At 36.8% G+C, this 26,717-nt stretch overlaps 2 protein-coding genes across 2 annotated transcripts; both read left to right on the top strand.

The window, feature by feature from the left end:
* Window positions 1-4,222: 4,222 nt before the first annotated feature.
* Window positions 4,223-12,566, top strand: LOC109006432 (alpha-farnesene synthase-like). Its single transcript, XM_035685808.1, has 9 exons — window positions 4,223-4,296; window positions 4,456-4,519; window positions 9,998-10,069; window positions 10,376-10,652; window positions 10,830-11,205; window positions 11,328-11,546; window positions 11,630-11,771; window positions 11,895-12,143; window positions 12,267-12,566. The coding sequence occupies exons 1-9, from the start codon at window positions 4,223-4,225 to the stop codon at window positions 12,564-12,566; spliced, it is 1,773 nt and encodes a 590-aa protein (XP_035541701.1).
* A 9,373-nt stretch (window positions 12,567-21,939) lies between these two features.
* Window positions 21,940-24,990, top strand: LOC109006433 (protein FAR1-RELATED SEQUENCE 5-like). The gene is made up of 2 exons (XM_018985707.2): window positions 21,940-22,005; window positions 23,311-24,990. Exons 1-2 carry the CDS (start codon window positions 21,940-21,942, stop codon window positions 24,988-24,990), a joined length of 1,746 nt encoding a protein of 581 aa, XP_018841252.2.
* Window positions 24,991-26,717: the final 1,727 nt, after the last annotated feature.

Raw genomic sequence — 26,717 nt, forward strand, 5'->3', positions numbered from 1 at the left:
ATCTATCTTCTGGGAGAGATGTTGTCGTTGGAGTCCTTGCCGAGAGGTTGAAGAACCTCCATAGGGAAAGTTGAAGCCTGGACTCAAAGTCCTCTGGAAACCCCTTTGAAGTCATCTGGTTGTCCCCTTTATCCTTTACTCCTCCCTTGTTTTATGTCACATCTTCACTTTTCCTCCTAACACCCTTTTCCTTGCTAAGCCTTTTGCCTCCCTTCCTTCTCTGTCTCTTCCCTCCTGAAGAGACCCTAAGCAATTCTTCATTAGTATATTTCTATCAAAAGCTACAAATCTATATAGACCTAGGTAATTTTATCCCCTCTAGTTGCCTGCAATTTTTAAGATCAATTCGCTCTGAAAGAAAGCCTTGAGAATCTTCAAGATAAAATATGCGACAGAGGTAGTCCATAGAAATCAGTAGCAAAATAAATTTTGGAAATGGGTCCCTAGTTTTTCGTTCTGCTTGCGTTAAGCGAGAAATATTTCCAAGCGCAAGAATAGGCGGGAGATATGCTCAACTGCGTAAGGTGCAAGCACAGAGCTTGGCTTTGGCAGGAGATGGGGTCGATCACGTAAGGTTTGAGTGCGAAACTCGGCTATGATGAGAGATGTACTCGACTGTGTAAGGTGCAAGCACAGAGCTCGATCGTGGCAGGAGATGTACTCAATTGAGTAACGTGCGAGCGTGGAGCTTGGCAGTGACAAGAGATGTACTCGACCACGTAAGGTGCGAGCATGGAGCTCAACTTTGTAGGGAGAGGTTCTCGACCTACGAACACCGAGCTAGGCTGTGGCAGGAGATGTACTCGATCGTGTAAGGGGCAAGCACGAAGCTTGGCATCAATGGGAGATATACTCGACAGCATAAGATGCGAGCGCGGAGCTTGGTCTTTATGCACATAAGGGTGGTCAAGTAGTCAAGTGACTTGCCCGCCTATTAGGGCCCCTCAGAGGTCAGGCGGTCCATGACCTTTCCCTCCTGTTGGCTTGTTATGAAAGTAGTGATAAGTCGGGTAGTCGAAAGACTCAACTTGTCTCGTTAGCCCTTGTAGACGTGAGGGAGGTTGAACAATTCATAAGATTGGACTTGCCTCGTCGACCCTCATAGACGTGAGGGAGGTTAAGCAGTTCGTAAAATTGGACTCACCTCGTTAATCCTCGCACAACTTTTTTTAGATTTGAATTGTTTTTAGCGTTTTCATTTTGCTATTAGCTCAAATGCTATCCCGAGTGCAGGAGGATGTCGCGTAATAATTAGAAATAAATTTCTAGATCGTCTCCTCAAGAAAAATTACTTACAATCAAACTTGTTTAAAATGATGAAATATTCACAAAGAGAAAATAAAAATGATGGTATGTGCAATGGATGGAAGAGTGCAACAAGAATGAAAAGGGCACTAATCATGGACTAGATTCATATTTTTGGATTTTTGAGTGTCGAAATGAAATGTAAAAAAAAGAAAACTAACAAATTGAAATTAACAATAAAAAAAATAACTTAACTAAAAAATCTTAATTAATCTGAAAATTAAACAATAAAATAAAAATTATTTAAGTCCTAATTAAGCTTTAATCGATCTTATATGCAATGGAACTGAGAGATTAATAAAACTAATCTAAGAATTAAACTAGATTATAAAGTAATTGAAAAAGTAAGAACTGAAAATTGAAAAGCCCTAAAATCAAGATCCTAGGGTTTATCCTTGTATTCAAATCACAAATTCTCAAAATTAATCCATAACAATTGTAATCACTGTTAAATAAAAACTTAAAGAAGCAAGAAAAATAAATAACACGAAGTAAATAAACAGCAAATAAAATGCCCAAAAAGTCTAAGCCAAATATCTCAAAAATAAATCACAAACTTTAAACTAAAATTAAATAAATAGTAGATAGTGAAAAAAGTAAACCAAATGAATGGAGATGGAGGTGGTAAGCAATGGAGGAGGCAGTTGGAGCGGCAATTGGACCCTGGAAGAGTTCTTCAAATGTGCGGCGCTGCTATCTAAAAAGTTCCCAATTTCTTGCTAATGATTGCTTAAATAGGGTAGGAAAGAAACCCTAATGTCTTCATATTCCCACACACAAAATTGCTTAAATTTTAAGATCCAACTTGGCAACCACATACGCGCTTTAGGAGTTCGAATTTGGAAATCCTTATTAAAGATAACTTTGTATTCCTTTAAGATAGCTTTCGAACGAATCAAGAATTGTATCAATCCGATATTTAAACGGAAAGTTATGATTAAAATACTAAAGTATATCCATTGTCTCCTAACGCATTTTGGACTCTGATCTGAATTACTCTCAAATCCCATCACTATCTTTATTTGAAGAGTCCTACACTCGTTGAAGGTTCTTAGGTTGTTCCAACGTCTTGCCCACTTGAAAGTCTTTTGAATTTGAAATTAGAAATAAAATAAAATAAGAATAATAGAATATCAAAATTATGTTGTGCATGTGAATGAGCATTGTCCAATTAAATCACAAGTTATAAAATTAAGCATAAATCATGCTATTAACCAATTTAAATCATAACTCGGATTTATTCATCTTAACTATTTTTTCATCTAAAATCAATAATAATGTAATGAAATAAATAAAATATATTGGTTTAAATGTATAAAATATGCAATAATTCAGCTCAATCATTAATCCTCACACAACTTGTTTTAGATGTGAATTGTTGTTAGCGTTGCCATTTTGCTACTAGTGCTGGAGTTCGTTTGTAGTGACCCACGTAAAGTAGTCAGGGGACCCGTTGACCCCTTGGGTCCATCTTAGGTAGTTACTGACCCCGTCAACTCATTCTTGAGAGTAACCCAAGAAAAGCAGTTGTGGAGCACAGAGACACATTAACTTTGAAGGCTCATTTTTTAAAGTAACCTGCTAGCATCGTTTATGGCACAAGTGCGGACAGCCGACATTTTCTTGGTGGAGATGCCATCCCGGGAGTAACGTTGGGCAATGCGTAAGACTGAACCAACCTTGTTGGCATGTTGGAGGTCGAGTAGCTCGTAAGGTTGGACTCGCCTCGTTGACCTTTATAGAAGTGAGGGAGGGTCGAGCAGTTTGTAATACTGGAATTGCCTACACGTGAGGGAAGTCGAGTAGATCGTAAAACTAGACTCGCCTCGTTGGCCCTCGTAGGCGTGAGGGAAGTCGAACGGAGGTTAGGGAGCTTGACTGTGTTGTAGAAGCCAAACTGGTTAACGTAGACAACTTCCAATCACAAGTGTGAAATTTGTGAACTTGAATCATCTTGTTGGACTGTGGCGAAGGTTTAAGGATGCTGGTGAGGCCTGTGGATAGCCATGTTTTAGCGATGACGAAGGTTAGAGGTGCTCGTGTGCATGTTAAAGCCAAGAAATTGATTCTGATGGAGACATGTTGGGATGTCTGAGCGATGCCTGAGTGGGGCTATGTATCCAATATTTTGCGCCACAGAAACTTGTTCTATTAGTAGAAATGGAATTCACAGAAATTTAGAAAGAGACAAACCGGGGTGTTTTAGCTATTGTAGCCGTTTTGTTTGACTGAAAATTCCCCACTACTAGTTGTCATTTCTTCTCTTCCTTACTCTTTTTTTCTCATTCTTTTCCTTTCTTTTTTTTAAACAACTTGTCTGGCGTACGTTGTGTAGCTTTGACCTCCTGGGTTGGCCATTGCATGGTACGTGTGACCATCGCTGGATCCCTCTTGGCCGTGTACTGCATTGGCGGGTTGTTTCGACAATGATGCAAAGGGACTTCTTGTTTGAGCTCCGTTGCTTTGGAGATGTCGCAGGAGAATTTCCGAAGCCGAGGAAGTTCTGTCTGATCGGTTCCAGTTCGTGAAGTTGTTGTCAAAGATGTATATGGCTGTGCAATTTGTGGCCAAGCGGCTTGTGGCTGTGAGAGAATGATGGCCAAGCAACCAGAGATGGCCAAGGTGCAAGGGCACTAGTGCTGGCCGAGATTCTTGTGCAGGGCGGGATGGTGCTGGCCGAGTCGCGATGATGCAGGTGGCTAGGACCAAATGCGCGCATGGCCGAGTTGGGATGCGTTGGTTGTGCATTGCTGAGTTTGGATGATGCAAGTGGTCGGGACGAGATGGTTGCATGACCAGGACACTAGTGGCCGAGACGTGCATGGTCGAGATGCCAATGGCTGAAGAGAGTGGGCCCTTCACGGGTGGTGTGTCCACTAGGTGGCTGAGCAGCTCACCATGTTGTCATGTGTGAGCAATGCCTGGGGACCTCGTGTCGGCGGCAAAAAACCCCGTTGGTGGCCACGTCGTGCCTGCAGCTGGTTTTCACAAGTGCTTTGTGTTAGACAGAGCACAACAGCCACATTGAGCCATGGGCAGCTCCAGTGGCAAGGAGCATTTGCAGCTAAGGAGCCCTCACTAGAGAGGGCCACCCTCGCTTAAACAGAAAACTCCAACGGACTATCTGGTGGCTGTCGTTGGTCCTCTTAGCCCGTGGTTGGCCATCACGAGGTCAGAGCTGTGTGCCAGCGGTTTTGCCTTGCACGACATACACGTTTCCCAGCGGTGGATGGACCATGGATCACCTAGGGGGAGGACATAAACTACTGGTGAACCACATGGTGGTCACTGGTGCTTCTCGCTGGGCCCATGGTGGGGAAGCTGCGAGCCTCCTAGATGCACTTTAAGTGCATGGGCTACATGGTTGAGGGCCACCACGTGCCCGCCATGGTGGTTGAGGACCACAACGGTGGAGACAACTGACACCAGAGTGCTCCCCCGGTTGTGCCACGGTTGGGCAGAGCTATTGTCCCGTGTGCATGGCGAGGTGTATATGGGTGCACTGTTCACGACCCTTGTGGACAGGGGGCTTAGCGGTGGCCATTAGAAACTGTTGGCAGGACGCTGCGAGTGCACTGAGCAAGCCATGCACAACCACCATGTTCCCACTGTGCACACTTGGTATGTGCCCACGTGTGCATTCAGAGTGTATCCTGCACTTGCTTTAAGTGTACAGTGTATTCAGAGTGTATTTAAGTGTACACTATTAATCCATGTACTCCTCCCTCTTTTTGCACAATGCAGCCAAAAGGTACTAAGCATTTTGAAACTCAAGTGGCCGAGAAACTTGGGTTCCCGACCTTACACGTTGGGTGCATAAAAAGCATGTACAGTGCACTTAGCAGCCTTGATGAGGGAAGGTTTAGTCGCCCAATTTTTGGTAACAATGCTATTTATAAAAATACAACAGAGGAGAAACTGATAATACTTATCTAGAGAAAACTTTATCTGCTCAGTCCGAGATGAATTTTCAAGCTAGAAAATAGTTATTCTCCCACTTTCGATATAGAAAATTAGTCAAATCCCATTGACAACGCCAACTGTTAATGCCTAGAAATGAAACAACATGCAGGAAGGGGAGAAAGAGACATTCTCGGCCCGCTAAGACTATTCGAGCCTTGATCGGTGTGGTTTGGAGCCCCCAACGGTAGTGCAATGTGGTTGTACAATGTCAATGCGTACATCCATGGCGTTAAAAGAAAAATAAAAGAGAGGAAGACACATAGAATTACACGGTTTGGCACTGAGCATACATCCACGGATATTTTGGAAAGGCAAATCCACTATAATGAGTATTTTATAGTCTCTCACAGTCTCTCATCCTCACTGTACAATAGATTTCGGAGCTCTATCTTCTGGAGGAGATGCTATAGCTGAACTCCTTGCCGAGAGGTTGAAGAAGCTCCATTGGGAAAGTTGAAGTCTAAATCTAAAGTCCTCTTGAAACCCGCCTGAAGTCGTCTAGCTGTCCCCTTTATCCTCTCCTCCTCCCTTACTTTATGTCACATCTTCCATTTTCCTCCTGATACCATTTTCCTTCCTCAGCCTTCTGTCCCCCCTTCCTTCCCTCTCTCTTACTTCCTGAAGAGACCCGCCCCATCTTATGTTGGGCCTAGAACCCATTATGGGCCAGAGATATTTTATCACCTCCACATGCATAAAATCTTATATAATATATATATATATATATGTACAAAAAACAGTACGCATGGAGATATTAAGTGTTTCAATAGGGATAATGCTCGAAGCTTGCAGACTCTATGACTGCAAATATTATTTTATTTTATTTTATTATATGACTGCTTTGGGCTAACATTTTTCGAGCTGATTGAGTAGCTTATATATAACTAATCATCTCGATCATGAATTTCAATTATTTTTTTTTTCTTTTGGATTTGAAATAATTAACCCAACGACCCAATTAATACTAGGTTATGTTTGGATATTTAGATGAGATATGATGATCTCATCTTATGTCAAAATTTTTCATAATTTTTTTCCTAAATATTACTCAAATACAAAACAAATTTCCTTTACAAAATTTTAACCTTTTCATCTAATATTAATATGATTTTTTCCAAACTTCCAAACAAAATGCAAAAAATACTATAACTTTTTCAAATTTTAAAACAAAAATTATATTAAAAAATTATATTTATTTTTTTTAATTTTATAATCTTTTTATTCAATTTGTTTTCCTCATTTCTCGAAATCTAATAAAATATCTTAATTCAAATTATTTCATTATTATTTATAAGCAGTTTTATTTCTATTTACATAATTATTATATCATCTTATTATCCAAACAATATGCCCTAAAAATTACCCTGATAGGCGCAGCCTACATATCTAATTAAATAGTTAGGAAGAACAAAATAATTACGGGGTTTCCCGCTCCCTATTGTCTAAGCCCAAGTAGTTATATAAAAAGGAAAAATATTTGCATCAGCCCCACACCAGCACACACTCAACCTATTGAGTGTAAAAAAAAAAAAAAAAAAGTGATGTGAAGTGTGTGCCGGTGTGGGGCTGATGCATAGCATTTCCCATATAAAAATTGTAAAGTTTTAGATCGACCATTTGTTTTTCACCGTCCTCTTGTTAGTTGACCTCGATATCTCTCTCTCACACACACACATATATCACCACCCAAAAATGTACAATACTCATGTATATCTAGATCATTAAGTACGTAAGAGCTAGGCTTCCCATATATATGTAAAAATTGAATGAAGTTGATGATGGGAATTTGTCCCCAAAGACAACTTGAATCTTCGGTCCTGCTTTTTATTTCAAACTTATTTTTCTTTACCTATATATAAATAGAGAGCCTTTCCTATCACAATAATAAGATTTTGCATTATTGAATAATAAAGTTAGAGATAGAGATAATGCACCCTTTTTGCGGACTCTATAATTACAAATATTTTTTTTATTATTATTATATGGTTGCTTTGGGCTGACATTTTTCGAGCTGATCGAGCCGCTTATATATAACACAAAAGTTAGTGATAGAGAAACTGAGAAATGTTATTTTACTTTTTCTTTGATGCTAATTAATTAAGGGGAGACTCCATATATTTCATTCATGCCGGCCGCCCATAAACGTAGATAATTTTATTGAACCAAACTGAACTATTTTAAGGTCTAGTTTTTGACTTTTCTTAATTCGTTATTATAATATTATTGATGTCAGAGAAAGAAACTCGGCCTCTTACGGTCAAGAAAAGAGTGCTCCTGAAATATTTGAAAATATCGTACGCGAATTAGGAAATTCTCGATCTGAATAGATTAGTTGGTTTACTTTGAACATTCTTCAAGTTGAACTACATGACAAGGTATTAACGAGTTCAAAAGACACTACGACGTTGAACTCAAAAGGGGTTTTTCTAACTAATGCAAGATGCCATAGATCCAATATTATGTGTCTGTCAAAAAAATATATATATTGGGATCGAGATGGTGGGCGGGAAGGGGCGCGAGTAAGAAATTTGCAGACCAATGAGATATGTTTTAGTCACGAAAATATTATATAAAAATAAATTTATAAACTGACATAATTTGATGTGGTTTGTTAGATTTTAAATCTGTTTTTATTATAAAGTATACTAAATCCAATGTATACAAAAAATCATGCATTTTAAATTATAAATTTATAACTTTTATAAAAAAATTTTGTGTCTATAATATTTTTCTAGACTAATTAATTGATCACTTTATACAAATATAATGAATTATATAGGAGTTTTAAAAAGTGCTTTTGATGTGAGCCATGCATGGCACCCTATCCCTTAATTGACAAAATGAAAAACTGGAAAAATAAAAGTGTATATATATAATAGTTTGCATCCCTATTTTCGGACCTAGATCAGTTATGAAGACGTTTTAAAAATGACTATTGCTATTCATCATTTATGGTACACAACATTTATTTTACTTTTATTTTAATTTTTTGTTTCATTTTTTTTAAATTAATTAAATTCTTCTACTCATCATCCATACGTATACTATACATTTTATAAGAGAAAAAAAAAAGTGTAGCTTATGGTGTGTAAAGATGATGAGTAAAATTTTTCTTTAAAAATTACTTTTTTCTAATATCTACACATAAATATATAAATATATATATATATATATATATATATATATATATATATATATATAAGAGGCAATGCAAAAAGGAACTGTATTTTTTTGTCCCACTTTTTTTTTCCAATTTTGTCATTTTTTTTGGTGTTTTTTTTTTATTCGTGGTTTTACATTTTTGCCGGTCAATTCCATTAACAATGGTTTCTCGACCATTTTTCCTTCCCGTTAAAGATGTAAAGAAAAAAGATTCCGTTTAGAAGATTCGAGATACAGAAAGGAGCCCTGATGAGTACTCTACAGTCTGAGCAAGCTGCGCGAAGGCTTCGATTTTGGATGGCTTAATTAAAAGAGTGTTGGTAAAGAACGGTCCGGGTTCAGCAGCCCCGCGGCGCAATTTGAGGTCTCTTTTTATTTATTTATTCTTCTGACTTTGCATGGTCATGTTTTTTAGGAAAATTTTCTAATGCATAGTCATTTAATGCAAAGTCATGTTTTATGACTTTGCGTAAAACAGGCCCGCCGGTACTCATCAATAAGAGCATCATGTATAAAGTTTCTAATTCTCTAAATTTTAAGAAAAACTACAATTTTTTTTTATTATTTATAGAAACCTCTCTTCATCTGATTTCCTGTTTTAGGAAAATGTTTTAGAATGTGAACAGTAAATCTAACTCATTTTTTATAAATATTTTATTATAATAAATAAAATAATTTTTTCTTCCAATCATCTACAATTTCTGATCTCATGCTCATATTTATTATAGTTGTAAGTAATAATTTTAAAAATAATTTAAATAATTACAAAAATGTAAAAATAATTTTAAAAATATTATCATACCAGCAAAAAAAAATTAAAATTTTTGTTTAAAATATTCACTATATAGAGAGTAATAGTTCAAAATATAAGAAAAAATATAAAATAGTAAGTAGTTAAGTTTATAAATGAAAGTTAGAGTAAAAAGTAATAAAGAAATAATATAAAATTATTATTTTAATAGAATAGAGAAATAATAGAGAATCAGATATAGAAGATTTTTGAAAGATGAGTAAAATTTAAGAAAAAAATTAAAAATGTATTTTTTAGCTAAATTTTAGAAAAATTTATAAAGAACTACTCAATGTGAATTATCTAATAGCGCCAATTGCACAAGTCATAAACGCGATAACAAAATCTTTTCATAATCCAAATTCAACATTACCATAAAAAGTCAGAGAATTGTTTCGTTGCACCAAAACAAAATCTTTTGCTGTTTCTTCCGAAAAGACCCCTGAGTTGATCTCCATTAATAAAGACATGATCAATTTTTACTTCAAATTGAGACTCTACATTTTTAGGTGCAACCCGGGCTAATGGAACCAGTGCCGTTCCCCAGAGTTAATTCTAATTAATTAAAAACCCTGGGAGATTTTGGCCGTGGCCTAGATAAAGCAGCTAGCTAGCTGGGCGAATTATTCGACCAAGTCCATCGTCAACTCAGCATTGCTTGCTTAAGCTAAACTCTCTCCATTATAAATAATATAAGCATTTCCTTCTGAAGCGTTAATTCATCTTCCCATTCCAGATATCATGAAGTCTGCAGCTTTTAATAAAATGCATCATGAGAGACGGTCTGCCAATTATAAGCCAAATATTTGGAAATACGATTTCCTGGAGTCTCTTGATAGCATTTACGATGTGAGGATCATTCTCAGCCATATTTAATTTTATGCTAACAGTTCATGTTACTATATAGTTTTAATTAACGTGCTTGTATATTATAATCTGTATAACGTACATTCATTCCAATAATGGCATGCATCTTGATCATAATTTGATGGTAGTTTCAGCAATTTCCATATTTTCTCGCAGCAGCAGCAATATTATATTTGATTTGCATGTTTGTTCAAATTTGTCAGAGATTAATATTAATATAAAACGATCGGGGCGATCGATCTACTGATCTACTTTCCATTGAGATTTGAAACGATGATCTTTTTGCAGGGACCAGAATATAAAAGACGGGCAGAGAAGTTGATAGAGGACGTAAGAATTATATTTGGGGAAGCGGTTGACTCAGAGGCAAAGTTGGAGCTGATTGACAGCGTGCAAAAGTTAGGGTTAGCCATCCACTTTGACATGGAAATCAAGGCGGCGCTAGACACCATAGCAATAGCATCCATCAACAAGAACAATCAGAGTCCAGGAGAAGTGGGTCCTTTATACGTTACTGCTCTGTGCTTTAAGCTTCTCCGGCAGCATGGCTATGGTGTTTCACAAGGTAATTATAAATGGTTATAATGTTTTAGGTATGCAACTTCCACACATTTATTTTAAAAAAAATTAAAAATAGAGTCCACAGTAAAAATGTGATCAGTCTTCTCGTGTGGATACCAAATGCATTCCCAATTACTGATTATTCATTGAACTCCGATGCATTACGTGAAACCCACATCAGATATGTTTAGCGGCTTTATGGATGAAAAGACAGGAACATTCAGGAAAAGCACGCACGAAGATATCAAAGGAATGCTGGAGCTTTTGGAGGCCTCGCACTTAGCTCTAGAAGGTGAAGACATTCTGGATGAGGCTAGAGAATTCTCAACCACAACTCTCGAAGAAGCCATTCCCAATTTAGACGGTCACCGTGCGAAGCAGGTGGCCCATGCTTTGGAGCTTCCCTCACACAGGAGGGTGCAGTGGTTTGACGTCAAATGGCACATCAACGTCAAGGAGAAAGACCGGCACACGAACGCTATTTTACTTGAACTTGCTAAACTTAATTTCAACGTAATTCAAGCCACACTCCAAAAAGATCTGAAGGAATTGTCTAGGTAATTACAAAAAAAATATACTTATATTAATGTACCGATTAAGGATAAGAACTTATTTGTTGGTTTTCTTTTTATTTATTTTTTTTATTTTTATTTATTTATTTTTTTTTTTTGTCATTTAGGTGGTGGAGGAATCTGGGCCTCAGAGAGAGCTTGAGTTTTGCAAGAGACAGACTGGTCGAAACGTTCATCTGCTCAGTAGGGTTTGCTTTTGAGCCTGAGAACAGATGTTTCAGAAAATGGCTTACTAAAGTCCTCATTCTAGTTGCGATAATTGATGATGTTTATGACGTTTATGGCACGTTGGAAGAACTAACACACTTCACCAATGCAGTAACTAGGTTAGTATCAATTAATGCAATCATGCAAGCATGGTTAATGTTCTATAATGTTAAGAATTCTAATCTCAACATGTTAAATTCAGGTGGGATGTCAGGGAAACTCAACAGCTTCCAGAGTGCATGAAGACTTGCTTCCTAGCACTCTACAATACAGTCAATGAATTCGTTAATGAAGTTCAAAGAGAGAAGGGTTGGGACCCATTATTACCTCATCTAAAGAAAGTGGTACGTACTCACCTGTTCATTTCCTGTACTTTGAACATCTTCCATGGATAATTTATAAAGATCATCGATATTGGAACCTTTAGCTAGAGAAATTAAATCTCTTAATATTCTTGCGTTTAATAGTGGGCAGGTTTTTGTAACGCATTATTTGTGGAAGCAAAGTGGTACAACACGGGCTACACTCCATCTCTAGAGGAATATCTTAGCAACGCATGGATTTCATCATCCGGCTCTGTGCTTTTGGCCCATGCTTTTTTCTGTCTAGAGCACAAGGTAACGGAGGAGCACGAAAACTTTATGGAGAAAAACAAAGAACTTCTGTATAATTTGTCCATGATAATTCGGCTCTGCAATGATCTTGGAACATCATCGGTACGTAAGATCAACTGTTTGAATCAATAAATTAAGGTTAAAGAGAAACTTAGAAATATATATGACTCCTTTCTTAATTGTTCATTCATTATTCTTTGGTACAATATATGACTTTGGGACCAGGCTGAAGTGGAAAGAGGCGATGCTCCTTCATCAATCCTGTGTTATATGAGAGAAGAGAATGTTTTAGAAGAAATAGCTCGGAAGCATATCGAAGGAATGATAAACAGAACTTGGAAGAGATTAAATGGGCAATGTTTCACCCAATTGCCCACTCTGCAACCATTTATCAATATGGCAATGAATATTGCTCGTGTGGTGCACGGCCTTTATCGCCATGGAGATGGGTTTGGAGTTCAAGATGGAGAGACTCGGAACAACATCCAATCTTTAGTTGTTGAGCCTCTGATCATGCACTATTGATCAGTTGAGATTACTTTAATTTTGAAAAGAATTAAAGTAAGCCTCACATCCCACACTACAGTTATTTTAATTTTTTTATTTATTTTTCTTATAATAAGTATATAGTATATGGATGATAAATAAAACAACTCAATTAGTTTAAAAATAATAAAATAAAATAAAAAATAATTTTAAAATATATAAATATGTGGTGTGGAATGATGTGTAGCATCCCTCTTTTGAAAAACATTAGTGGATCAAGGAATAACATTATTCCAAGAAAAATTGTACTTATCACATTTTACGCCGCATATCAATATGTAATTTGTTATTTTTATTATTTTATTTAAATGCATATATATTGATGTGTAAATATATATATTTAAATAAAATGACAAAAACAACTAATCATGTATTAATATATAATGTAAAAAGGATCATGATTAGCATTTCTGTACCCAAACTAAGACTGTTCATCTAGGTTTCGGACCGGATTTTCTGGTATACCCGGCCCGGAACCCGGGCTTCAAACCCGAGCAGGGTTTCGGCTCGAGTACACCCGGTTTATGACTCGGGCTGGAACCCGGGTTTCTACAACCCGGAAATCCGGGTTCCAACTTCAACCCGGGTTTTTTTTTCTTTTTTTTTTTTTAAATAAAAGCCTACAGTATCTATTTTTTCTAGAAAAAAAAATAAAGCTCAAAAAGTTTTTTTTTTAATCTAAAAGCCTATGTTACTGAAAAGTTGGTAATATATATATTTAATTTGAAATTAAATGATCATGTAGATGTAATATATTCCATATTCCAGTATGATAATACTACTGTTAAAAGTGATCGATCAAGTAGTAGTACTTCTAACCTCTACTACTTCTAACCTTCAATGGCCATGCATTATCATGTAAAATGCATGCAATAATGTAATTTACTACATATTAAATTAAATTACATTACATTACATTACAAAACACAAAATTATAATATATGAAAATTACAAAATGCTTCAATTGAAAGTTTGAAACTACCATCTATTCAGCTGCTTTTGTGTCCTTCAAGTGTTTACTAATTGCATCAGCACGTCATGAGAAACTAGGGAACCTAAAAAAAAAAAATTACTAATTACAAAATATAAATTGCTATGAACATAATTTGTTTACATATTGACATCAATTTTCTTTCAAATGAAAGCAGAAATGCACATTCATGAACATAGTACTATCATGTTTGCCACATGCCCACAAGTTACACGTCTAAACTTGATTATGTGGCTATCTAGATTTATATATATAAGTTGAAAAACATTGGGAATGTGTCATACCCAAAATAATGGATCACTTACCCAAAATAAACATACCCAATTCATATTTCATGTTGTTCAAGGCTTCTTAAACAAGGATGAGCAAGGTATATACAAGATTTGTATGACTTGAATAAAGAAACAAACTTTAAAATAGACAGCAACCCACATATATCTTTTAATGCACACACATATGTTAATCATACAAATAAAAGAGTTGGTTGATTATGCAAGAAGAAAGTACTTACTCTAAATTTTTTTCAGCATCAATGGGAAAAGAGACTCACAGCATCCTCTGTTGAAAATGAAACTAGATGATCATCTAAAAAAATATTAAAAAATGAGTTAGATAGATAATAAACCGAGATAGATAGATATTAAAAAAATATTTCAAATTTCAAACTTACCTTCAAGGTCCATCGACTATACGTATTCTTCCAACTCCCGGATGTCGACAAATTTGGTTCTTAACCAATTTTGGGTGCAAATGAGGGCTTCGACAATTTCCGGAGACAATGAATTCCTAAAAGGATCCAATATTCGTCCTCCAGTACTGAATGCAGACTCCGAGACAACAGTGGAAATGGAGGTGGTTAACACATCACGTGCTACCTTAGCAAGGACAGGATAATTGGCGGCATTAACTCTCCACCAATCTAAGATAACAAAACCGAGCGAGTCATTTACACATGCCTCAGACAAATACCTATCTAGCTCCGATCTAAACTCTATAACACCCTGCTCCTCAAGGAATTTGGTAAACATGATCTGAAATTTAGTCGAAGGCGATGTTGGCTCATTAGAACTCCCCCCACTAGTAGTGTCTGGCCTCCCTTGAGCCACATTAGAACTCCCTCCACTAGCCACACGAAATGTATTATACTACCCGATCAGGCGGCCTGAAAGGAGTTTAACCTTGTCCTCTATCTTATCCGCCAACTCATACCCTTTGCACTTTTGCAACCAAAACTTCATTGCCATCATTTTGTATCGTGGATCAAGCACAAAAGCTATATCATTAAATTGAACCTATTTGTGCTACCCCAATATTTGTCGTACTTACTTCTCATATTTATGTCCATGGTACAAGTGATAATATCAATACTCAAGCACATATCATTTAATACATCTTCAATTGTGCAAAGTTGCTCAAAATATACATTAGCAGTCACATACAAAGAACCATAAATGTTCAATGTAACATCATAAAAAATTTTCAGCAACTCTACAAAAATCCGTGCATTTTTCCAATCATCACTAGTGCAGTTCACAAAATGTTCATCCACAAAAATAAATTGATTAAATGCTTGTTTATGTTTTTCAGTAGCACTCAACATCAAATATGTGGACTTCCATCTAGTAGGAATATCCAAGCAAATCATTCTCCCAATGTTCTTTTCCTTTGCCGTACAAATCTTGAACTTCGCAAATCTTGATGGCGAAGATTTCACATACCTGACGGCATTCCTAATCTTTGTTACAAATTCATAAACATCATTTAAGCCGTCCATAACAATCAGATTCAATATATGGGCAGCACACCGCATGTGAAGAAATTCACCACCCAATATAGTGCAATCATTGTCTTTTATTCTCCTCCTCATGTAATCAACAACAACATCATTTGAGGAGGCATTGTCAACTGTGATGGTCAAAATTTTATCAACACCTCATTCATGCAATCACAAGTCTAACACCCTCCCAATAGTTTCGCCCCTATGGTCAGGAATTTGACAAAACTTAAGTATTTTTTTATGCAATCTCCAATTGCAATAAATAAAATGTGCAGTAATGCACATGTAGTTCATATTTTGCACCGACGTCCAGGTATCAGTGGTAAGATAGATTCTTTGACCATCCAACAATTTCTTTAATTGTATCTTCTCTTCGTTATACAATTTAATACAATCCTTTTTTAAAGTGATTTGGGATGGCAAAGTAAATCGAGACTCTAAATCAATCACGAACTCAACAAACCCTTCATGCTCTACTAGCCTAAAAGGCAATTCACACCTAATAAAAAACTTAGTGGTTGACACCCTAAATTTTTCTGCATCATACTTCACTATACCTTGTGGGCTACACATTCTTCCCTCCGCATTCCTCTTAACACTAGATTGACTTTTTTCAACTCCTTTAAGTCTAAGAGTGGAAGTTTTACATGCATTCTGGAGATGATGTAGCATAAATGAAGTGACATTCTTGTAGTGACAACTGTATAGCTTAGCGCAATAATTGTACTGAGCTTTTGGGTTATCGTGGTCAATAGGTTGCACTTTAGTAAAGTGTTCCCAAACCACCGATTGGTTACTAGGTGTTTTTTTTTTTAATTTCTTGGGTAAAGGTGAGATTGAATGGGTAGTCTATTGTGTATATGTGGATGAATGAGTCGGAAGACTCTCATGCTCCTCCACATCCACTGGAATAGACGAGTAGTCACCACCAACCCCTTGGGTCGTACTGATATTACAACTCACAGAATCTTCTTCCATCTGTTATTGAGTAATAAAAAACACAAAATACAATAAATAAATAATAAAACACTAATATAATCTACAATACTACAAGCAGATACAACCACCACATTTACTACAATAGAAACTTTTTTTTGGAAGAAACTTACTACAATACAAACATATTTTTTAAGTGGACACCTATGAAGTATACATGTATTCAAGAATAGAAACTAAAAGTTACAATCCCCAACTTCAAAAGATCAACAAATATGTAATACCCCAGTCCCACATTACTGGGAAAAAGAAATTATCCAAAGCATGGCTAAATTATAAAGGTAATCATGGCAGCTAAGTTATACATTGGCTAAAAAATTATTACACAATCACTGCCATATAAACCCACCTTATACATGATTTTGTTCAATGAACTCAACAATATAGAAATCAATCAGCACTACTTGAGCAGAAGAGGAAGCGTTATCCATTAGACAACAAAAGATACTCAAATAATTTTCAACCTAAACCCAAATCAGACTCACGGAGAAACCCAGAAATCCAAACCCAGATCTGTTCGATACTTTTCTCTCTTGGAAAGCCAAACGCATAAATCCAATGGAGAGAGAGAGAGAGGGAGATAGAGAGAGAAAGAGAGAGAGCAGACTCACGGGTTCACGATGGAGGTAGGGACTTAGGGAAAGGCCAACGGCGACAGAGATGCGGCGGCGACAATGGGTCGCGGCGACAAAGAGGCACGGACTTAGGGTCTCTACTTTCTTGCAAGCGTAACGAGAGAGAGAGAGAGAGAGAGAGAGAGAGAGAGAGAGAGAGAGAGAGAGAGAGAGTGAGAGTGAGTGAGTGAGAGAGACGAATTCTGGGGGGGTTTTCCTTAGGATGCGTAAAGACCCGAGTATCGGGTTTAAAACTGGGTACCCTGGTTTGTAACCCATATCTAGGCCGAAAAGGTTCAAATTTTCCAAGTTCAGGACTAGGTAGGGAAAAAACCCGGCCCAGTTGAACAGTCTTAAGTGTAGGCCTCGGCCATGCAACTAAGCATTGTGGTTTACAAAAATAGCAAAGCCACTACCAACTAGTGCCATCGGAGGATGCTGTAAAATCTTACTACAGTAATAGAAATCCTCATCGTTGTAGAATATTAATCTAGTACGTGAAGGAGATGCGAGTATTGTCAATGCTTCTTGCGACAATGTTGTATTGACAAACAAGGGGAAAGTCAAATTAATTAAGAGGATTAGTGATATTCATACTATTATGTCTATGTTGTAAATATCATTGATGATAGTCAAATTTGGTGTTTGTTTGGGGAAAGGAGTTATATTTTTTGAGAACTTGCCTGATCCATCCTCCTAATGAATAAATAACCAATTTCTTTAAGAACAACATGATGATAAGTAATTACCATGTACCAAAATTATTTTTTCTACTTTTCAATCTGCACCTCTACCAAAGGAGAAAATAAATTATATATATATATATGTACATATTTACACAATGACACTTAGACATCAATTATTTTATAAGTAGGGAGTCATTCTATTAAGTGGACACCTATGAAGTATACATGTATTCAAGAATAGAAACTAAAAGTTACAATCCCCAACTTCAAAAGATCAACAAATATGTAATACCCCAGTCCCACATTACTAGGAAAAAGAAATTATTCAAAGCGTGGCTAAATTATAAAGGTAGTCATGGCAACTAAGTTCTACATTGGCTAAAAAACTATTACACGATCACTACCATATAAACCCACCTTATACATGATTCTGTTCAATGAACTCAACAATGTAGAAATCAATCAGCACTACTTGAGCAGAAGAGGAAGCATTATCCATTAGACAACAAAAGATACTCAAATAAATTTCAACTTAAACCCAGATCAGACTCACGGAGAAACCCAGAAATCCAAACCCAAACCCAAATATGTTCGATACTTTTCTCTCTTGGAAAGCCAAACCCAGAAATCCAATGGAGAGAGAGAGAGGGAGATAGAGAGAAAGAGAGAAAGTAGACTCACGGGATCACGATGGAGGCAGGGACTTAGGGAAAGGCCGACGGCGACAGAGATGCGGCGACGAAGATGCGGCAGCGACAATGGGGTCGCGACGACGAAGAGGCACGGACTTAGAATTTCTACTTTCTTGCAAGCGTAACGAGAGAGAGCGAGAGAGAGAGAGAGAGAGAGAGAGAGAGAGAGAGAGTGTGTGTGTGTGAGAGAGTGAGAGAGACGGATTCGGGGGTGGGGCTTTCCTTAGGAGGTGTAAAGACCCGGGCACTGGGTTTAAAACTCGATACCCGGGTTTGTAACCCGTATCCGGGCCAAAAAGGTTTGGATTTTTCAACCCAGGTTCCGGCTCGGATCAAAATCCGAGCTGAACCCAAAACCGGATCCCAGTTTTTCGAGTTTTGGACCAGGCCGGGAAAAAACCCGGCCCAGTTGAACAGTCTTACCCCAAACCTCGAAAGTTTTATGTGAAGTACTCTACAATGTTTATTTAAAGTTTAATTAATGCTAGATGAAAATTTGGGTGAATAACAATATAGTCGCATCTAGAGTAGTCTGGTCAACTTGATCGATAGGGAAAATGAATGTTTTTATTTTTATTTTTTTCATTTTTCTTTTCAAAATTTTTAAGTTGTTTACATGTGTTTTTACATGTGTTTTTACATGTGTTTTTCATTTTTCTTTTCAAAATTTTTAAGTTCTTTTCATTTTTCTTTTCAAAATTTGGGTGAATAACAATATAGTCGCATATATTTACATGTGTTTTTTTTAAGTTGTTTTTTGATTAAGAAAGTGTTTTTAATGATGTTCTAAATTTATTTTATTTTTAAAAAATATTATTTATTTTACTTCGTGATTAAGAAAATATTATTTAATAATATTATGATTTTTTTTATTTTTTAAAAATATTTAAAAATTCTATATAAAAAAAGAACTAAAAAATATACATAATAAAATACACTAGAGTTCCAACGAGAGCTCAAACATTTTCCTTTCGACATTAATGAAAGGGTTTGATTTAGGAGGTTGATGTGATGTTTTCACACTCCATGCTTGGTGTCAAAATGGGTAGAGTAATCCAAACTGTACCTGGAGAAAAATAACATATTTTATTAACACGTGCTGATACACATAAAATCATGGAGATCCAAGTCCAAAATTGAGCATTATTGAAGGAAATCCTAAGCATGGAGTAAGCACATCGTATTATATACATGATAAATTAGGAAAATTCTTCTCTTCATCCGGTTCTCTTATCACACGCCACACGAATGCTGATGTGGCAAACCCGATCAATTTACATTCTGGTTCGGTGGTTAAATGCAAAATTCCCTATCCCTTTTCCCTGTGAATCCTTGAGAAAAAAATCCCTTGACGATTTCATCTTCCCCATCTGAAAACTTCCTCTCCCCGTGAGTCCCCAATTGTGATTTGAGAAATCATCACTCTCTCCCGTGATGGTTTCATCTTCCCCCATCAGAAATCATCAATTTCTTCTTTTGCTAATTTCGGGCCTAACGCAACCACATTTGTCGTGCTAGCTAAGATTTTCCCAACCAGATTACGGTCTACTTGCCACGGCATATCTACAGCATCGGAAAAGCTTGGAGCCATAGTGGGTGCGTTTGGTTTCTTGTAAGGCTTCATGTGGGAGACTAGGAATTACAAATGATTTTATGGCATATAACTGCTAGGGTTCCTCTTTTTTGAAGAAAATTTGTCTAAGGAATGAAGGGAAAATGTAGAAAACATAGCTGCAAAATATTCAAGTTCCTGTGGGAGACTTTTCTACTCGATTTGCTCGCAAAACTTGAGCCTTTGATGTGTGCATTTGGGTTCTCGTATTTCTCTAAGAACAAGGCCAAGACCAATGCAACGTGAGGATTTTGCTCCTCCTGTTGGGGGAAATCAACTTCTCGCTTATGACATTTTCTCTTGTGGAACTTGAAGCAAAGAGGAAGAGAAGGGTGGAAATTGGGGAGGGAGGATAAGAATAAGAGCAATTTTTGTTGTTTCCCATACATCTTCAGACATGTTAATTTACATGCCAATAAACATGGAGTTTCTACATATCCTTTTACAGGTAAATCCTTTGGAGACCAACTTTCATAAGATTACTTACATCAAGAATTTCCAAATACCACTTTACAAACTCATCTTTTCACCTGAGAATCAGCAATCAAGAAGGAAGTGACTTTCTTCATTATCTCTATTATCAGATAATATTAACCTAAAACTAATGTGACTCAAATATGTCAATTTATTTATGGATAGTGCAATGCTATGCTATGCTTGATAACTATTTCGTAAATTTAAAAAGCATAGCACTCTCCAAGGAAGAAAACTCTAAACAACAGAGACCATTCAGTGTCCACGGTCTCTAAGCACTTCAAGACCAATCTCCATGGGGTCAGTGACCTGAATCCCATAATGGACACCATCCAGCTCTCGTCTGATGGATGGGTTCTCGTCGGTCGGTCGTAGCTTTCTCGTTGAAGATCCCAGAGGGTGGCAATGAAGGCTGGCAGAGGAAGAACTGTCGAGGGAAACCAAACCTGCTTTGATTTGGGTATTAAGAGTGTAAAACTAAACGCATCGTTTAATTAAAAAAATAAAAAACACATCACTAATTTCGCGTGGTGTATGAGAGGAGGAGGCATATTGGTAGGTTTACCAGATAAACTAAAGATAATCGAGAAGGCCGACAAGAAGAGGACCAGGTGTCGAGCAGCACTACTACAAAAGGGCAGAAATAGTGCCAATATGCGCACCCATTGATGTGGTAGCATTTATTTTATTTAAAAAAAAAAGGCAGAACTCGGAAGGAAGAAGAAAAAAGGAAAACACCCAGACTTTTCATTTCTCTCTTGGCTTCGTTTCTCTCTTGGTGTCGTCTCTTTGGTTTTTGTTTCTCTCCCTCTCTTTTCGTAGCAGTCTCAAATCGGTGTAGCTCCATCGTTGTTGATCAGTTGCAGCAACCCACGCCATCCTCGGCTACTACCCACATTTCGGCATCGAATCTGGTAAGAAGCTTGAAGCTTTTTCTTCTGTTTATCTTTTCTCTGACTTTGGGACTGTGTGAGTGTGAGTTTTGAAATTTATCAAATGAATGGGTCCTCACCATGCGGTAGAGATGTAAGAAATTGGATACTGAGCATGGAGCTTGAAGCCTTGTTAACTTCTTCTTTTTGGTTGTTGAATGCATTCGAGCCCCTGAGAAAAAGCCGATTCATTGTAGGAATTTTGTTGATTTTATACATATTACAATAAGAGAAAACAAATTCAACTCCGAACGGTTTGAAGTGAAAAGAGTGAGAAAATATAAAAGAAGAGAGATTTTGAGCCAAAAAAAAAAGAAAAAAGATAGAGACGAAATCGTTATTCCTTTTATTTAACTTCTTCTTTTTGGTTGTTGTACTCTTTGAGGACAAAATTGGATTGTATTGAATGCCTGCGTTTAGAATTTTTGATAAAAGAAAGACTTTTTGCTATATATATGAATAATTCCCCAATAATACTTATGTATAAATATATATATATATATAAATTGCCCAATAATATTAAATGCAATATGGGGTTATAACTTATTAATCAAAAAAGAAAAAAGAAAAAAAGGATCATGGATGGGACACAATATTTTGCTGAAAATTTATGGGAAGTCAATCCAGGTAAAAACTTGGTTAAGGTTTGTCAACTACTTAGATCTAAGTGGAACGTACAAAATGTACAAACTAGAGAAGAGACAAAAGGGTGAAAAGTTAGAGCAGTGTTTTCAAGAGGTAGAACTGCGATGAAAGCAAGGGATGCATACATATATATACAACAGAAGCGCTGCCAAGCGGTCCATCCGCTTTTCAAAGAATAACAGCCCTCCAATAGGAGGGCGCCACATCAGAGATGTCACCATAATAGAATTAGAATTGTGCACACAGGATTAAGCCGTGTAACACTGCAGAATTGACTTGAAGAGGCTCATATACATCGCGTGCGTCGCCAACCAAAGCACTACCACCAGCATCCGCCACCAGCATCCGCCACTAGCATCCGCCGCCAACAGTTGACCACCTTAAGGCCAGTTTCGCAAACACCCATTTCGCCCACTACGCCGATTTCGCGATTTCAGAAACACCCATTTCGGCCTCGCCCACTACACCGATTTCGCAAACACCCATTTCGGCCTCGCCCACTATGCCGATTTCGCGATTTCAGAAACATCCATTTCGGCCTCTACGCCGATTTTGCAAACACCCATTTCGGCCTCGCCCGCAACGCCGATTTCACCCACTATAGTTCGTCAACAGCTAAGTTCATGGCTGACTCCAGTGACGTATTTGTGGTATTTCCTCTTCCATAAGCTATGCTTTTCAAAACAACTATTTTTATCTGCTCCATTGATTTTTTGATTAGTTATACTCAAGTATTTTAGTGAGTTGATCATTTAATATATTAGAATTTGTCTCTGAGTTCAATAAATTGATTGTAAATTTATAGCCAAAGGCCATGGCAATTGATGTTGTATCTTATTCTAAAATGACAATCGGAAATATAAGTATTTTAGTTGGATTGCATTCTGGTACTCATTCTCATTCTGGTGTGAAAATGACAATCAGAAATATATACTTGTGATAAATTAAGACATCTGTTGCAATAAAAATTCAAGAAAAAAATTCAAACTCTATCGCGTTAAGCATCTATATCCTCTCATAGTAATGGCATTGGAATAACCATTTGTTCTTGTTAGTCATGTTTTACCTAAATTATTCTTATTTTTATCTACATTTGAATATGTTTGAATAGATAAACTTGACTTCAACCATAGTGATTTTATGTATTTTAGGTTGATTATACATTTCCTCTTGTAAAAATATTGTCTGATCTTGGATTTTTCAGTTCTAGTCTTATTTTTAGATGGAACTTATACATTTTGCATATGTAATTTGGTGATTTTCCATAACTAATAGATTTATAATCATGTGGTTTTGTATTGAAGGAGCCAATTTATACTGTTGATAGTGACGAACTTGAGGCTGAAAGTGAAGACGTTCAATGTGATGTGAATGAAGATAGTGTCAATGTTGAAGATGGAGTGAATGTGATTCCCTCTTCAAGTAGTGGTCCGTTAGAGCCATTCATTGGTATGGTTTTTGAGGAGGTCGAAGACGCCCAAGCATTTTACAAGGCATATGCAAGGCGACAAGGATTCGCAATCCGGACGAATCATACTCGATTGTCGAAAGATGATAAAACTCTTTGTGCAGTAGATTATGTTTGCACGAGGGAAGGATTTCGGCGAGTGAGTCGGAAAGACACAGATCGAATAGTCCCTGAACCCGCTGAGACAAAGATTGGATGTAAGGCAATAATGGGAATAAAGAAAGATGGTGAAAAGTGGATAGTCACCAAATTTGTAGTTGGACATAATCATATTCTGCTTACAACGAGAAGTACTAGTTTCCTTCGTGGACATAGGGGAGTTACTAAAGTCCAAAAAAATCTCATTATGACTTTGAATGAGTCCGGCGTACCGACAATGAAGATAATGTCGGTGTTGAGTAAAGATGCAGGTGGTGAATTTAATGTCGGTTGTATTGGTAAGGATGTAGAAAATTACCTGGGAACCAAAAGGAGAAAAATATTTGAAGAGGGGGATGCACAAAGATTATATTCATACTTTCTTGATCGACAACTCAGAGAACCTGGGTTTGTGTTCTCCATGCAAGTTGACAAGGATGGGTGTATAGGAAGTTGTTTTTGGGCTGATGCGAGATCAAGAGCTGCATACCAATATTTTGGGGATGTTGTTACATTTGATGCCACTTACCTGACCAATATTTATAAGTTGCCATTTATTCCATTTTCTGGAGTTAACCATCATCATCAGACCATAATGTTTGGTTGTGCTTTGTTGATTAATGAAACGGCAGAATCATATACATGGTTATTGAGAATATGGCAAGAAGCAATGCTTGGGCGTGCTCCTTCAACGATAATTACCGATGATGACAAGGCGATGGCTAAGGCAATTATAGAGCTACTCCCAAATACAACTCATAGGTTGTGTTTGTGGCACATTTTACAAAAGTTTCCCGAACACTTGGCTCATGTATACAATAAATTTCCTGACTTTCAGAAAGATTTTCATCATTTCATACATGAGACAATTACTACTGATGAGTTCGAGCAAGAATGGGCTTTGATTGTGGTGAAGTATGAGCTAGGAGAAAATACTTGGCTGCAAAATCTGTACAGCAGATGGGATATGTGGGTACCGGCCTACTTGCGTTCGATATTCTGTGCCGGTATGTCAACAACTCAGAGGAGTGAAAGCATGAACAAATTTTTCAAAGACTATGTTCGTTCAAGCACTCTGGTTAGTGACTTTGTGCATCAGTATGAGAAAGCTATAGATGCACGTTACTTTAAAGAGAAAGAGAAAGATGTGCGGACAAAATCCACGCGGGCGATAATGAAGACACCTTTTAAAATTGAAGAGGAGGCGGCAACTATTTATACAAGAAAGTCTTTCATGATTTTCCAAGATGAGCTGTTTAATAGTCTACGGTACCAAGCAAAAAAATTGTATGTTAGTGGTGAGGTGAAGACATATGGAGTGACAGTCCATGGCAAAGAAACACCTCTTTACCATGTGACGTTATCGGGTGATGAATGACATGCTACATGTACATGCCATATGTGGGAGTTTATGGGAATTCTTTGTAAGCACATCTTGTGTGTTTTTGGCAAGAATGCGAAGTTAAATATATTGCCACAGCATTATGTTCTGGATAGATGGACTATTAATGCTAAGAGTCGACCCATTCCCGCCATACCATGTTCTGATAACCAAGTGCATCAAGTACAAGATGAGCCGACGATGAGAAAAAATAAGTCAATGATACTACTTTATGACATTGTTGAACTTGCATCACAGTCAGCTGAAAAGCACAATCACTTCACACTTGCTTTAGAAAAGGTTCAGAAAGAGTTGCTTGCAATGGAAGATAATGTACAATGTTCACAAACGGTGCCCACTAATGATGATCAAATATTTAGAAGTCAAGTTATATCAAACTTTTCACAAACGGTGCAGGATCCTCCACAAGTGCCCACAAAAGGATGCCCAAAATCACTGAGATCGAAGAACCCAAAGGAAACACAAAATACAAAGAAAAGACATTGTAGTATTTGCAAGAATGAGGGACATACGAAAAATAATTGTCCTTCAGTGAGGTATAATAGCTTTATACCTTTGTAGTTATTTGTATTTTGTTAGTTTTTAATTAAATAAAGTAATACAGTTTGTTGTTATTTGTAAGCACATTGGGTCAACAACTGAAAACATATCGGAACACTTGGATTCATAGTGCAAATTTGAATATATCTCGTATGTGATATATTTCTTATTCTCTTTAGCTACATCTTGATTGCTTTAGAAATATAAAAAAATTTGAATTCCTTGTGCGTGCATCAATGTTCAGGTGGAGGTTTTTGAGAACAACTTGGGAGAAGCTAAGAGTGTTGAATCAGACGAGGAGAAGCTAAGGGTTTTGAAGAAAGAAAGCTGTTGGAGCCATTTTGTTAATTGTAATGAAACATGGAAATTGAACTATATTGTGTTTTTTTTTCCCAGACATCTTGTATTTCCAATGGAACCATCTTGTTTTTAATTGGAATTGAATATTTCACTTTGTGGTAAATTTTTTTGATGTGCAATATTCAACTGTTACGACATATTGTGATGAGTAGCAACTTCACACTGAGATAAGTAAACATATTGTGATGAGTAGTCATGACATTACTAAAAGTAGGTCATTACATCCATATAAAAGTAGTCATTACATTAATTGTCCTTCAGTAGTCATTACATAAGAGAATGTAGTCATTACATAAGTCCTAGCACTGACTGAGATACATTGTAATTTTTTGGATACGTAACAATTACACGACAAAATATTATAAAAATTAACCATGACAAGATTAACACTTTCAAGACTCTCTTGTACTTCTTCTCCATTGCTTTAAATTTGAATTCTTCGATGCGTAGCCGCTCATTAAGTATCCTATCATTCCTCCGTTGAGCTAACTCCAAGGTTGTCTTACAACAGTTGTTTTGCTCTTTTTGAAGATCAATCCACTAAAAAAATCCACATTGTTTGCCCATCTTATAGTTTGGGCAATTGTAGAATCTTCTACCAAAACTATTAGATTTTCCAGAAATACGTAATTTCTCTTGGCAACCACAATAGCAAAGTGGTCTCTCCAAGCTACCACTTGCAGTCCAAGAACTTGAATCAGAATGAGAACTAGAATGAGAGCCCGAACTTCTCCATGTCTGTCATAATAAAGAAAAGTCATGAATTTTAAAAGAAAGTAGCATGCTCACAAAAGAAAATAGTG

This window comes from Juglans regia, chromosome 15 (genome assembly GCF_001411555.2).
Source record: "Juglans regia cultivar Chandler chromosome 15, Walnut 2.0, whole genome shotgun sequence".
Lineage (NCBI taxonomy): Eukaryota > Viridiplantae > Streptophyta > Magnoliopsida > Fagales > Juglandaceae > Juglans > Juglans regia.